The sequence below is a fragment of the Neolamprologus multifasciatus genome, chromosome 22 (assembly GCF_963576455.1).
Source record: "Neolamprologus multifasciatus chromosome 22, fNeoMul1.2, whole genome shotgun sequence".
Lineage (NCBI taxonomy): Eukaryota > Metazoa > Chordata > Actinopteri > Cichliformes > Cichlidae > Neolamprologus > Neolamprologus multifasciatus.
This window is the reverse complement of record NC_140459.1, coordinates 4734849-4749440: the sequence shown is the minus strand read 5'-3', so window position 1 is coordinate 4749440 and position 14592 is coordinate 4734849. Positions and strand designations below refer to the sequence as shown.

At 39.3% G+C, this 14592-nt stretch overlaps 1 protein-coding gene across 2 annotated transcripts in view; it reads left to right on the top strand.

Annotated features, from left to right (window-relative positions):
• Positions 1-14592, top strand: part of LOC146492689 (uncharacterized) — a 246327-nt gene that overhangs the window by 34186 nt on the left and 197549 nt on the right. Inside the window, exons 2-4 of one of the 2 annotated variants that reach the window (XM_085148351.1) lie at positions 2388-2455; positions 3542-3679; positions 14185-14451. In XM_085148351.1, the coding sequence (XP_085004477.1) occupies positions 3599-3679; positions 14185-14451 (348 nt within the window). In that variant the 5' untranslated portion in view covers positions 2388-2455; positions 3542-3598. The remainder of the gene's footprint in view (positions 1-2387; positions 2456-3541; positions 3680-14184; positions 14452-14592) is intronic. The other variant, XM_085148350.1, reaches the window with a different exon arrangement.

Below are 14592 nucleotides of genomic sequence, written 5' to 3'. Positions count from 1 at the left end.
CCTGCATAATTACTCACATCTGCACAGTTGGCCAGTCTCAGTATGAAGCGCTGCGACTGTCAGATGGACTTTGTTGGAAAGCATGCGTGAGGTTCTTTTCATTTACCTTCCTGATAGGTCATTTAAATGAATCAGTGAATGCTTTTTCATGCATGGGACCGTGTATGTGATGATTCAGGTACTCAAACTGTGACGCGTCCAGTGTTGGGGAGTAACGGAATACATGTACCGCCGTTACGTATTTAAAATACAAAATATGAGTAACTGTATTCCGTTACAGTTACCGTTTAAAAAGGTGGTATTTAGAATACAGTTACTTTGTTGAAATAAATGGATTACACGGCGGTACTTCCCTGTTTCATATTGTGGCGGGTCAGGACTGTTTGGGTTTTGTTTGACAGCTACGTTCTGTTGTTCCAGGTGGCAGCGTTACGGTTGCCATGGTTACAGGGTGACGCTCTCTCTCTCTCTCTCTCTGTGTTTCCTGGCTAGCCTGACGTCCCGGGGCTAGCGATTTTTCCAGTCGGGCTACCAAAATCTAAGTCAGCCCTGCCCGTCGGGCTATCATAGGAAGGAAAATATATGTCAATGTTTTTGCATTCTTTCGCCAATGTAGCTGAGTAATTATGTCATTGGCATCGATGAGCCACTGTCAATATGTGACATATTGAAATCGCGTTTGAATTTGCGCTTGTTATTTTCGCTTTCACTTTCATTTTGCCATCGCGCGAACGGTGTGTAGAGAGGGGCAGCACTGATTGGTGAGTGACGATTAATTGCGCACCAATTCCTCTGACTTTGTCTTATCACTCATTAGCTTACTATTCAAACATGACAAGTGAAATCTCTCGCAGCAAGCTTAAACATGTGAGAGGTTGAGTGCGCAAAGAATCGCTGACCATTATGTAAATACGTGTGTAAAAGCAGCAGGATTTACGCTGGTATTTTAGTTCTGCTGAGCCAAATAAGACAGGTCAGGGTGAAGAAGGAGCAGCCAAAGAAAAGCTTACCACAAAACGGAAAACTTATGACAAATCAGACTATGAGGCAAAAAGAAAGCGCAGCTTTTTTGGTTTCATGGACAAAATAATTTCTGTGGCTGGAATATGACGAGCTAAATAACATGATGTTCTGACAGGTGTGTTGTGAGTTTCATTTGATTTCTGAGTCGACAAGCGCCTTTGTTACTGGGACCAGTAATTTTAAGAAAGACCCCATCAGAACCCATGAGAAATGCAAGAAATGCATTATTGCCCAGTCTGCAGTATCTTTCCCAGAACAAACACCAATTGCAAAAAACATACTAAAAATAAACCAAGCACAACAAGAACTCCTGAAAAATCTGTTTAGAACAGCGTGCTATGTTGCAAAGAGTGAACTACCATTGGCAAAATTTAGCAGTCTTTGCAAACTTCAAAAAGCAAATGGCCTCGATCTTGGTTCCACTTGCCTCTTACCCGTGACTTCAGTGGAAATTTCAGATTCAGGATCTGACACAGACTGATTCATGTTCTACACAGTTCTTACAAGTTCATAGAAATTTCTGTTCAATTTGAACCAAGTATTTGAGTTGATGATTGTAATTTTTATACAGTTGTTGTAATTTTTATTTTAACAATTTTTTTTTTATTAATTTTTGTTTCCATTACAATATTATACTTTAATGTATAATATTGTAATGGAAACAAAACATAAAAAAAATTGCTTTATTTTTTATTCGGGCTACTTAAATTTATTTTGGGCTACCAAAAACTGAACAATGCCTGTCCAAAGGGCTACCAGAGATTTTGAAATTTTGCGAGCCTTGAGCCAAGAAGAGAGCCTGACGAGCCCAGTTGTAAGTAAGCTATTAAGACTCGACTGTACACCGTGTTCGTGTTTTCCTCCAAAAACAATAAGTTCCGTTGGAGCAGCCTTTCAACGCCTCTCTCTGTCTCTGCTAGCAAAGTTGACCCAGACAACAAAGTAAAGCTAGTTTTCAGCTACGAGCCGACACAGAACCCACCGTATTAGCCAGAGGTCCCTTTACTACGGTTCGGAGCCGCGGACCTTCAGTAACAGTAATAAATCACAGCAATAGTACATTCATGTAGTTGTAAACAGCATGATAATATATTAAGTAATCCAAAGTATTCAGAATACGTTACTCTCATTGAGTAACGTAACGGAATACGTTACAGAATACATTTTGGGGCATGTATTCTGTAATCTGTAATGGAATACATTTTAAAAGTAACCTTCCCAACACTGGACGCGTCACAGAGGTTTCTAGTAGAGAAATGCATTAACTGTGTTGGGTCGTCAGGGCAGTGTCATGGTTTGGTGTTTTGTGCTTTTATTTTATTCATCCATGTTCACTGTTCATCTATTCACTCATTCATTCATAGCATGACTCTTGTGGATGGGAGCAGATCTGAGTTTGCAACTTGAGAGCTGCTCGTGACCATACAGAGAGGTAATAAATGTGCTGCATACTATACTGCTGATTTATTTACTCGGCCATATATTAATCCATCCATTCATCAACAGAAAAATACATTATGCATGTGTGTATCCAATCCGTGTCTCTGTCTGTTTTCATGTTAGCAGAGTGAAGGGTCTTGTTATGAATGTCTTCGATCGAGTATGATATTAACTATTAAGTAACACTTGCCACCCTATCTCCAGTCCTGTTTATAAGCTATTTGCATATCAAATGCTTCCCTTTGAGAATTGAGCTGTCATCTACACTTAACTTCAATTCACTTCCCCGAATCGCTACAAGAAAACAAGCATTAAGTCATCAAGCCAACCTCAAATCACAGTAGCTCCACCTCATATTATTATGTAGAGCAATAGCCTCGCCAGAAGTTCATGCATTTTTCATGATTTTATTTATAACGTGACAGGGATTTCTAGAAAAATAGTCGCACAAAACACCATTAGCAACACAGATTTCAATAAGAAATCATATATATCGAGAGAGAGACAGAGATTTTGCAGAAATAGTTCAGCATGCATGCAACAGCCACACCTAGCAGGCCCTTCAGGAGCTGAGGTGGCCCATAAGCCAGGAGCTTATCTGTTGTTTCTGTGGTGTGAAGCAGCTTAAGCAGCACAGGTACAACACACCCTATTGTCCTGACAGGATGCCAGTCCACTGCAGGGATTTAACTCTGATTATATCTCTGAACACTGATTGCCAAGCAGAGAAGCAAAGCCCAGCATCTGATAGATGTTTCAAGACTTCATTAAATTTCGAAAAGTCTTTGGAGAGATTCAGTTTCTGAGCAGGATAAGAAAATACAGTCTTCATTAGAATGAAGTGTTATTGGGAATTTTGTGAACAGCATGTGAATGTACTTATTGTTCCATTAACTTTTGCTCAATTGGTTAGTCTTTGAATTATTCTCGGGGTTCGGAGCGCCGCGATTAAAAAAAAATGGCTTTGATGAATAGAATTCTGGTGAGATGATTATGAAATTGCTTCTCAATGAGGCTGATGTAATGTCTTCCGTCTGATGTGCCAGGTTTCAATGTGCAACCTTTGTTTTACTTCCAGGGTTTAGTGTTTGAGGAAGAGAGACCGCCACCGCCGAACCGCGCCCCTCTGGCCCCGATGCTGGAGTTCGTCTCAGCCCAGACAGGGGTTCCCGTTGTTGCCGTTGGGGGAGGAGCCAGTCTGGGAAGAGAGCCACAGGTAAAAATGGATTACCTATCATTGCATCACCAACCCAGTTAATTTCATTTGAACTAAACCAGGAACTTTCTGTGGCTTGGAAGATGAAACACTTTAAGAAATAAGCCAAGTGATAATTGCCTCCTGACCTCAGACCATTTGAAGGGGGCCAGGAGACAGTTTTTAGTATTTTTAATTAAAAGTTATATTTTATATTTAATATTTAGTGAAACTAAAATTAGAACCAATGAAAATGTTTAGTGATCTGCATGAAAAGAAGTTCAAATTGTGCCTTTTACACCTGGTAGTATTGTGCAATCATGTCATGTTTACAATTTTCTCCAATGCTCATTTCCACTTCCATCAGCCATTTTTATTCCTGTCTGTTTAAGGGCGCCCCTCCCTGAGTTTCATCTGATTGGCTGCCTTCATGTTCACCTCTTGCTGTAGTATAGAGTTTTTTTTATTACTAAGACAAAGTTTACACACCGATGTAAACACTAGAGTCCGTTCACCAGTGATCCAAATGGCTGTATGTCCTTTTTCTAGTTAGCATTTAGGCTGTTGTTGAGCCTGTTGTGCTTCCACTGTTTTGTGCTTTTGTATTTTGCCTTCTGTTTGCTGTTGTTCTACAGTTGGAGTTTTGTTTTTGTGCAGCCTTTGGGTCCCTGTTCTGATTCTGGCATATTGTGAGTCTTGGTTCATGTGATTTTCAATCTTTCAAGCTTGATGTTACCATATGGTTATTTTGTCGAGATGTTTCCAGTGTCATGGTTCATGTTTTGTAGTTGTTTTAGGCCTTTCTGTCTCGTCTTTCTGTGCCTGTTTCATTTTCTCTGTTGTGATGAGCAGGATTCCTCTTGATTCAGAGCTTTGTTTTATTCCTGTTTTACTTTGAAGGACAGTTTTCCTTTCATGGCTTCATGATACCAGTTTTACTTCCTCTTCGTGTGTGTAATCACTTCCACCTGTATCTCGTTTTCTAATCAGCCAAGGTTTTTAAGAAATCTGGTCTCCCTCTTTGTTTATGTTTCCTGTTTGGGCTCCCTGTACTTCTGCATGACCGCTTGTTTGCAACCATTTGGCCTCCGTTATCCCAGCCTTAAAGGAAACCTTTTCCACTGTTGCTCTGAACTTTAGTTTAGCTTTCCTACCTATCAACAATAAAGCAGGCAGGCTAATGGCAACATATTAGACTGGAGTGAGGCGATGACATCCACCAATGATATGTAATTTTTAATTCACTGAAATATTTAAAGCTTTAAAACATTTCCATTTAGGATTTTCTTTTCTTTTCCTTTTGTTTTCTTATGCTCTTTAGTGTTTTTTTATTTTTGAGAATTTTGTGACTTTTGGTGTTTTGGTAAACTAAATAATGACAAAACGCAATAATATTAATAATAATAATAATAAGTGCTAGAAGTAATTTTAAAGACTCAGAGGGGCTTCAACATATTCAGGTATGAAAATATTGGTGAATCACGTATTTGTTCTTAAAACGTGATTTATGTGCCGATTTGTTAAACCATCCTGCTCGCTTGTTTTCTGTAGTTATTTAGGCAAGGCAAGTTTATTTGTATAGCACAATTCAACAACAAGGTGATTCAAAGTGCTTTACAGAGACATTAGAAACAAAAACAAATAAAAAGCATGATTTAAAATTGATTAAAACAAGCAAACAAACTAACTAATTAACAAACAAACAAAACAAAACAGTATATAAAATCAAAACAGATAAAATCAGAACAGTAGATAAAGTCAATAGTTAAAATGTAAGTTTTGAAATTTAAGCTTAAATTTCTGGGAAGATATTAATATCTTATTTTATATTTTATATTTATTATATTATATAATATATTATTATATATATTATATAATAATATCTAATAATTATATAATATTTATATTTATATATTTATATTTTATATTATAGATATTAATATCTAAGATGCATTTTTACTGGGACAAAGTTCCTGTTTTTGTTGGAGCTTAACAGAGAAATGTGGGCTACAGAAAAGCAAAGCAGGGATTGTGTCTATATTTGGATGTGACTGCTTTAAAATTCACATGTGAAAACATGAATCTATCCATTAATTTAAAGCATATTCATGGTTCAGTAATGGCTAAAGCTCTTTTTTGTTTACACTGTCTTTTAATTAGATTATGTACGATCAGTTAATTACTGGCACATTTGTTCATTTTTGCTTCTGATTAAGTGGGTGCAGAATCACACCTCCTGCGACCTGACACTGGATAAGAACGCTTTCCTAATGAGCTTTTTCTTCATGAAAAGTACATTATTGACTTGGCAGAATAGCTTTTAAACATTTACTTTGATAAATAATTAAAAATGCGATTTCAAGCAAGAAAATTAATGTTTTGCCCTCAAAGCTGAAACTTCATCAAATATTATTTTTTAATTTAATTGAATTTTTTTTGCCACCTGAAGGATGTCACTCCACTTTGTGTCAAGGAGCTGGGAAATATCAGGTCCATTAGCTCCTAAAACCTCCACTAAGTTCGCACTGCCAGCCCGACTTAGTGTCTGCTGTTTGGCGCTGGGCAGGTGGTGTATAATAGGTTTATTGGAAGTCTTTTGATGGCTGCCTGCTGTGGTGGAAAATGAGTTTAATAAAAGCAGTGAGACTAAACCAGAAATTTGTGAACTGCAAAACCAAAACGAAGAAGCTCAGAACCTTAATGAGCGGTACTGCGGCGTTGTGATCACTCTCTGCGGGTTTGGCACTGTGAGGGATGGCAACTATTGTGATTTGATTGATTGTTAATATAAGAATATAAATTAGAGCAGCATGGCACTTTTTATGTAGATGAGCCAGAGATGAAATCTGAGAAGTTATTAAAAGTGTACAGTTTCTCCTCACTTCTTTTCTCCACCTTGGTCTCGGCGTACTGTAGAAGCAGGGCTGGCGCAGCCTTGATTCAATGCTCATAACTCTTTTAGAAAGATAAAAAAGCTTTAGAGTTGACAAATGATCTAGGCGTGTGAGTAATATGGATGTAACTCTCTCTATATGAAAAAGTCGGGTGTATGTCATACTTCCGGTAGCAGAAAATAGAGGTGGTGAGAAATATGTAACTTCTATCCTACGAGTCTCTCGTAGGAGGCAGTTATTTTCTAAATACTTTAAAAAGTCAGACAACTGCTCCTCTGATCTCCTCGGTAAGCACGATGAAGAGAAAGCAAATGTCTGTTCGAGCTGCTCCGCTTTTGTTGGTGCTGCTGCCGAGCTCGTCAGCATCAGCGGTTTCACAGTGAAGAAAAATGTGTTGGATTTTTGACATTAGAAGCAGACGTGAGTAATAATGCAATCCACTATCGTACAGCTGGGAAGTGGTGGATTAGTAATTGCAGTAACTGTGTTTTTATTTATTTATTTATTTTCCCACCACTGATGTTTTTATCACCATTTTAGTGGCGAAATTCGTGAAGCTGTTCGTAACCATGACAGTGGCGTCTTCTTTAAAACGATTCTTGCTTTGTTCATTGTTGTAGGCCAATTATTTGGTGTTTGCTCTCCAGCTAGTTAATCTGTGTGTGGCAAAAAGGTAATGCCTTCTGACTGATTAGCGATAAGCAGCTCAAGCTAACAAAGCGGCTCACTGCGACAGGTGTGATGCGTAATAAGTGGGCCAATTTATTTTAAGTGGATCATCTTGACAATACGATGTGGTTATTGTGATTTTTACATCAATGAACTTCTGAGCAGTTCTGTGAATAGATGAATATAAATACTGGTCGATGATACACGTTCAGGCACTGAACTGTCAGCATATTCGTAATCAAAAGCAACTTTGTTTATAGAAGGAGGTGAGGTTCCTTTGAAGTAGCACAAGGTACAGAATCATTACAGAGCCAGCAAAGACTCCATATGTTTATGCTGCTAATTTAAATATGGACGCTTGGGTTTTTACAAAGTCTAATATGTATTTTACCTTTTAAATAATCTCATCTGTAGACTCAGTGACCTGAGGTTTTTAAATCTGTGGTCTGGCAATCAAAGAAGAGGAGCTGCTGCAAACCTCTGCCAGTTGATAAAACGAGATAAGAAGAGACTTGATTCATCGTCAGGAGTCATGGTTCTGACTCTCTTCTTCTTTCACTCTGTTCTACTTTGTAAATGTTGTTCGTCTGTCTGCCCTTTGTTCCGTTTCCTGTCAATTATATGACACAGCCGTGCTCAATCAGCTAATCAGTCACTCATATATACGCTGCAGCTTTCCCTTATTCAGATCCACATTGTCTTTTACTTCCTGTAATCAACCAGCAGCCATGTTCAATTGTTGTTTATTTTCATTCATGTTTAGTGCTCCATGTGAATGATCGCGTTGGCTGCTCACTGATGGCATTTTCTGCTAACGGTATTCTTACTTCAGTTCTATAGTGGAAACCAAGGTTAAAGTTCAAGGTTACTTTATTTATACCCATAGCTAAATTTGCTGTACAGAAACATGATAGCATGAAGGCATCCCTTCACAAAACACACACTCCTATAACAACCTGACAGATATATATTTGGTATTTAGACAAGATGAGTCAGATTAAAAGAAAAAAGTTCCTATTAAGTTCAGTGACGGCAGCAGGGTTAGGTCATATGACCCTGGGTCAACACACCTGAATCAAATGATTAGTTCATTACCAGGCCTCTGGAGAACTTCAAGACATGTTGAGGAGGTCATTTAGCTATTTAAATCAGCTGTGTTGGATCAAGGACACATCTAAAACCTGCAGGACACCGGCCTTTGAGGCCTGGAGTTCCCCATCCCTGCTGTAGACCAGGGGTGTCGAACTCCAGGCCTTGAGGGCCGGTGTCCTGAAGGTTTTAGACATCATCCTGGGTCAACACACCAATCAAATGATTAGCTCATTACCAAGAATCTGGAGAACTTCAAGCCATGTTGAGGAGGTGATTTAGCCATTTAAATCAGCTGTGTTGGATCAAGGAACCATCTAAAACCTGCAGGACACCGGCCTTTGAGGCCTGGAGTTCCCCATCCCTGCTGTAGATGATGGGAACCATTATTAAGAATTGCTAAATCCATCAGTGTAACTGTTTGGAGTACAGGGAGGCTAAACAGGGCTGTGACTCGACTGGACCCTCTCACTGTCTGATTCAGTGAGCTTTTCTCTGTGATGGAGGTCTGACCGAACCATGCCACACAACAAAAAGATAAAACAGACTCAATAAAAGAATGATAAAACAAAGTAGGTTAATGAGTTGGAAAGTTATTTTGAATGCAAAGTCAGAGTTTTTAGCCTAATAAAGACAGTTCTCTTTTAAAATGGCCATCCCTGTGATGGACTGGTGACCTGTTCAGGGTGTACCCTGCATTTCCTAAGTTGTTTAACCCTTTAAAACCGGTCAGAGCGGGCACGCTCGGCTTTGCGTAACTATTTTTAAATCCTTGTAGAACCGGAACCATGTAAGCTAGCGCAATGATTTTTTTTGCATATGAAACCGGAGGAGTTGTACTTACATCTTATGCCATCAGCTTGTCCTCGGTCTCAGTTTCCTTCCACATATAGCTTTGCAAAAATTGTATAAAAAGCACTTGCAGCAACAAAAACATAATATTCCAGAAACACGCTTTGCCGATCCGATCAGCTGTTCAAAACACTTCCTGTTTGACTTTATGCTTTTCTGAATAGTTTCTGGGATGCTTAAAACTCAAATTGCACTGCTGGAAATAGTTTATTTTGATGCATATGCTGGTTTTTTTTTTTTTTCAAATTTGGATTATTTCCTGCAATATATAAAAATTGGTGTATCTTTTCAGTCTCAAACCTCCTGAAAGCTCCAGCTTTTCATGACATTATGCTCTAAGAGTGAAAAAGATTCTCAGCTGAGATAATGTGTCATATGCTTCTGATCATTTTGTTGTGTTTTGTCATTAACAAAGCCTGCAGACACGATGAGCAGTTAAAACCCAACACTTTATTTCCCATGCATGAGGAGAGACGTCAGTCAGGGGACACTGAGAGTTGTCTCTGACAATGAACAGTTCAGGTCCCTTTTAAACACAGTCACAGAAAAAAAGGTTTTTACAGTTGCAGTTCACACCTTGGCTCTAAACAGAAAACCCTCTATCACCTGTGAGACTCTCCCCCACTGTGGGGCCAAGCCTTCCTCTGTGAGCTTCGTCTCCTGGGAGACATTCACCAGGTCCTCACCGTCTGTTTCCCAGCGTGAATGAGGCGTGAACCACACATACTAAACTAAGTAACATCAAAGCATCTCATCAAGACAATACACAGTGTTGGGAAGGTTACTTTTAAAATGTATTCCATTACAGATTACAGAATACATGCCCCAAAATGTATTCTGTAACGTATTCTGTTACGTTACTCAATGAGAGTAACGTATTCTGAATACTTTGGATTACTTAATATATTATCATGCTGTTTACAACTACATGAATGTACTATTGCTGTGATTTATTACTGTTACTGAAGGTCCGCGGCTCCGAACCGTAGTAAAGGGACCTCTGGCTAATACGGTGGGTTCTGTGTCGGGTTCGTAGCTGAAAAATAGCTTTACTTTGTTGTCTGGGTCAACTTTGCTAGCGAGAGACAGAGAGAGGCGTTGAAAGGCTGCTCCAACAGAACTTATTGTTTCGGAGGAAAACACGAACACGGTGTACAGTCGAGTCTTAATAGCTTACTTACAACTGGGCTCGTCAGGCTCTCTTCTTGGCTGCAGTGGTTATTATTATATTTACATGCTTCCAGCTCCCGTTTTTGTTGATGACAGCTCGTACTTTTCCTTTTTCTCCCTCCCTCGCTCACAGACACATAACGTGTATGGCAGTCCATTCTCCCTGCAGCACGGACTGCACTGCCTATGATGCTACATTCTTTAGAGCTATACCTGTAGCATTCTGCCTATTAGCTTAGCACAACAACAACAAAAAGGCCTCTCTCACCCAGGAAACACACAGAGAGAGAGCATCACCCTATAACCATGGCAACCGTAACGCTGTCGCCTGGAACAACAGAACGTAGCTGTCAAACAAAACCCAAACAGTCCTGACCCGCCACAATATGAAACAGGGAAGTACCGCCGTGTAATCCATTTATTTCAACAAAGTAACTGTATTCTAAATACCACCTTTTTAAACGGTAACTGTAACGGAATACAGTTACTCATATTTTGTATTTTAAATACGTAACGGCGGTACATGTATTCCGTTACTTCCCAACACTGACGATACATTAAAGAGAAATCCCACAACAACACCAAAGTAATTGCTTAAAGGAGCATGCTTCTTCGACATCTTTAAGAGTTCTAAACAAATGTCTGTTTCTGGTATATTGAGATGTTAAGTTCCCTATGAATATAAGTAAGAATCTATCTAGTTCTGGGAACCTAATTGGCAGTTTGTGTATCAAAACAGACTTTAAAACAGTATACAGCATACATTTAGTTTAAGTGACAGCATCTGTGCTTGTAGAAGCATGCTGGTTGGATGGAACTTGAGAATTCAGTAAGGCTAATGTAACAAGAGTACATTGCAGTTTCCTAGCAGTGTACTAGGATATAGCTTGTCTTGCCTTTTCCACTGTGACTGATTTAAATGTTATCTAGAAAAGCCACAATTGTTTGACCCCGCCAATTGAGGTTTAACACAACAAATGGGTATTTTTACCTCCAGAGTATAGCTTTGCATTTGAGAAATGTCTGATAAGTGAACTCTAATCAGTTCTTAATTGCCTCCGGGACGCTGAGTCAGACATGTTTCCTAATGCGCTTTAAGAATTAATCAACCTTGTGTCACGAGTGCTTCTACAGCTGTGATTTGGGACACAACGTCAGTCATTCATTGTTTCTGGTGAGTGTTTAAATTACAAGAGTGCAAGTTGAGTGTTTTTCTTTCTTCTCTTTTGCTCCAGCATCCAAGGGGACACATGCGCTTTGATTTTTGTTTCATGCACCACCACCCAACTGCTCACTCGATGCACGTTCCCAGCACACTCCACTCTCAGCTGGGTTAAAGAAAGCAGACAAGCTTACATCATAAATCAGGCTGCTGGTTTGATATTTGACCTAGTTCAGTTTAGCGCAACCTGAGGTGAGCCCTCAGTCGACATGGACGGGTGGAAAGTTACGCCCTGAAGTTTCCTCTTTGATCATCCACATGTACCCGCAGATGCAGAGCCTTGATGATTAATTTAAACACATGCCCTCTACCTCTTTGTTTAATGTTGAGAAAGAGCCAAAATTAGTACAAGATAACCGATAAAAGCCTCGGACAGCAAAAGAGCGCTGGAATATGCACGCTGTCATGATAAGTTTTTTACTATATATTCAGTGTTTTAGCTCACATTCATTCCAACTCTCAACCTTTATGGATTTTCCCATCCTGATACTTTGTTCTCATTTCAGCAAAAAATACAATGGCACAAAAGTCAATAGAAAAGAATTCACTGAGTAGCTCATCTGTCCAGATTAAACATGAGTGGAGAAGCAGAGAGGACGGCCATCATTGTTTCCTTCATTGACACTGAAAGCTTTATTCAGAAACCAAGGACTTTTTTGACAGACTGTCTTATTCCTCTGAGTGCTTCCCTCTTATTAGGACCAAAGTCAGTCTCACACAAAGAAAAGGGCTAAGCTGGCAGAGAACTTGCTTAGACAGCTACTGTATGAATTTGCTCACTTTTACACACTTACAGTATTTATCCAGTCCAGTATCACTGAATTACATCCAGAGCAGTTAACCCTTTAAGACCTACCATAGAACCAAGTTGGGAGCATTTCAAGTTGCTATACATCAATACAACCATTATAGCCCAGATTTTAATAATATGTCTGCATTAAGTGCATAGTAATTACATAAATTGCAAAAAAGTGCAATAAACTACAAAAAAATTGAAAATCGTTTTTGCTTTTTTAACATATATTTCTAGTTAGAGAAATTTAAGAGGCTTATCCCTCAAAACTGTAAATACAAACAAGTTGCACAAAATAGTTTCCCACCACAGGAAATTTATTTTGAGTGTCTTCATAGTTTTATTTTTGAAATACACCAATTTTTATATACTGCAGGAAAAACAAAATAAATATTATAATGCAAATTTGCAAAAAAGCAGCATATGCATCAAAATAAACTATTTCCAGCAGTGCAATATGAGTCCTAAGCATCCCAGAAACGACACAGAAAGTCATAAAGTCAAAGATAACTTTTAAAAACACCAGTATAGGCTCATGAGGCCCTGATGGTAAAAAAAAAAATGACATTTCCGCGAAAATGACGTCACTTCCGGTTTCGGGCAGGTCATGGCGGACAAGCGAAAGTTCGCTGACGTCTATTCCAACGTAGGAAGTGTTATGAACAGCTGATCGGATCGGCAAAGCTTGTTTCTGGAATATTATGTTTTTGTTGCTGCAAGCGCTTTTTATGCAGTTTTTGCAAAGCTATATGTGGAAGGAAACTGTGACCGAGGACAAGCTGATGGCATAAGATGTAAGTACAACTCCTCCGGTTTCGTATGCAAAAAAAAAATATTGCGCTAGCTTACGTGGTTGCAGAGCTACCGGGATTTAAAAATAGTTATGCAAAACAGAGGGTTCCCGCTCCGACCGGTTAAGGGTTAAGCAGTGTGGATTTTAACTGCAGATCTTAATGTTTGAAACAGGAAATTGTGTCAGTAGATGCACAGAAAGTAAGAACATGGTCATTCATTGTTGGCCAAAAAATATCTAAGATGTGTTTTGACTGCGTCGGGATAGGTTAATTGGAAACTCTAAATTTCCCATAGGTGTGAATCTGTCTGTGTTAACCTGTCCAGGGTGTACCCTGCCTCTCCCCCAAGACAGCTGGGATAGGCTCCAGCCCCCCCATGGCCCTAAAAAGGATAAGCAGCAGAGAATTGACGGTATATGAATGACTGATATTGTGTTTAACGCGATATAGAAAAAGAGATAAAAATACAGAATCGCATGTCTCATGGCGGTGGTTCTACTGTCAGGAGAGTACAAACGAGACTTTCTTCTGGTCCAGCAGTGGACCGAACATGAACATTACAAGTAACACTGTAAAATGTTGGCCTAACATTAGTCATCTGTTCAGTTGGGTTGAGATCTGGTCACTGAGAAGGTCACATTCAGACCATTCAGAGGGCAAACATCACCACTCATGCCTATGAATGGGTCGTCATCATCATCAGGATAAAAATGACTTGAGATAAATGTGATGAGTCAACTTTGTATTAATTTGCAGAGGCCATTCCCTGAAAAGGACAAGTGGTGTCAATCCATGCCAGCAGAAATGTGTAAATGAAACACAAGATCCCCTTTAGTGTGGGGGGGGTCAAGGGTTTAGCTTTTCATTTAATTTGTCAGGTGTGTTTAAAGAAGATGCCATTTCCCGATTATGATGCTGACACTAAATGGGCCTTTTAAAGCTATAATATTATTATTTAATTAATGGACATTTAATTCTGTGTTTGCTTTGTCCAAGTCCCCAAATAAATTTCTGTCTTATGGCGTCTCCTTCCTATCTTTTAGGAGAGCGGTTCCATCTACCTCCAGTTCACCTGCTCCACATTGCTCCAGCTTGAGGTTATCTTCGAGGTGCTTGAAGAGTATGACTGGACCTCCTTCTCTGTAGTGACCACTCGTCACCATGGCTATGAGGACTTCCTGGCCATGGTGGAGGGTATGACCGATGGCTCTTTCATTGGTTGGGAAAGGAAGAGTGTGGTGATTCTTAATGTAACGGACGACCCCGGTGGGGCACGGACGAAACGACTGCTCAAGGACAATGAAGCCCAGGTAAGGCTGGAAACACAAATGCCATTTCCTGCTGTACACATCCATGAAAAAGGTTTCATTTATCTTATGGTGAATAAAAAGGAAAAAATACAAAGAAATATATTTAATGAAAGATATCTGTACCACCTGCCACTCATTTTG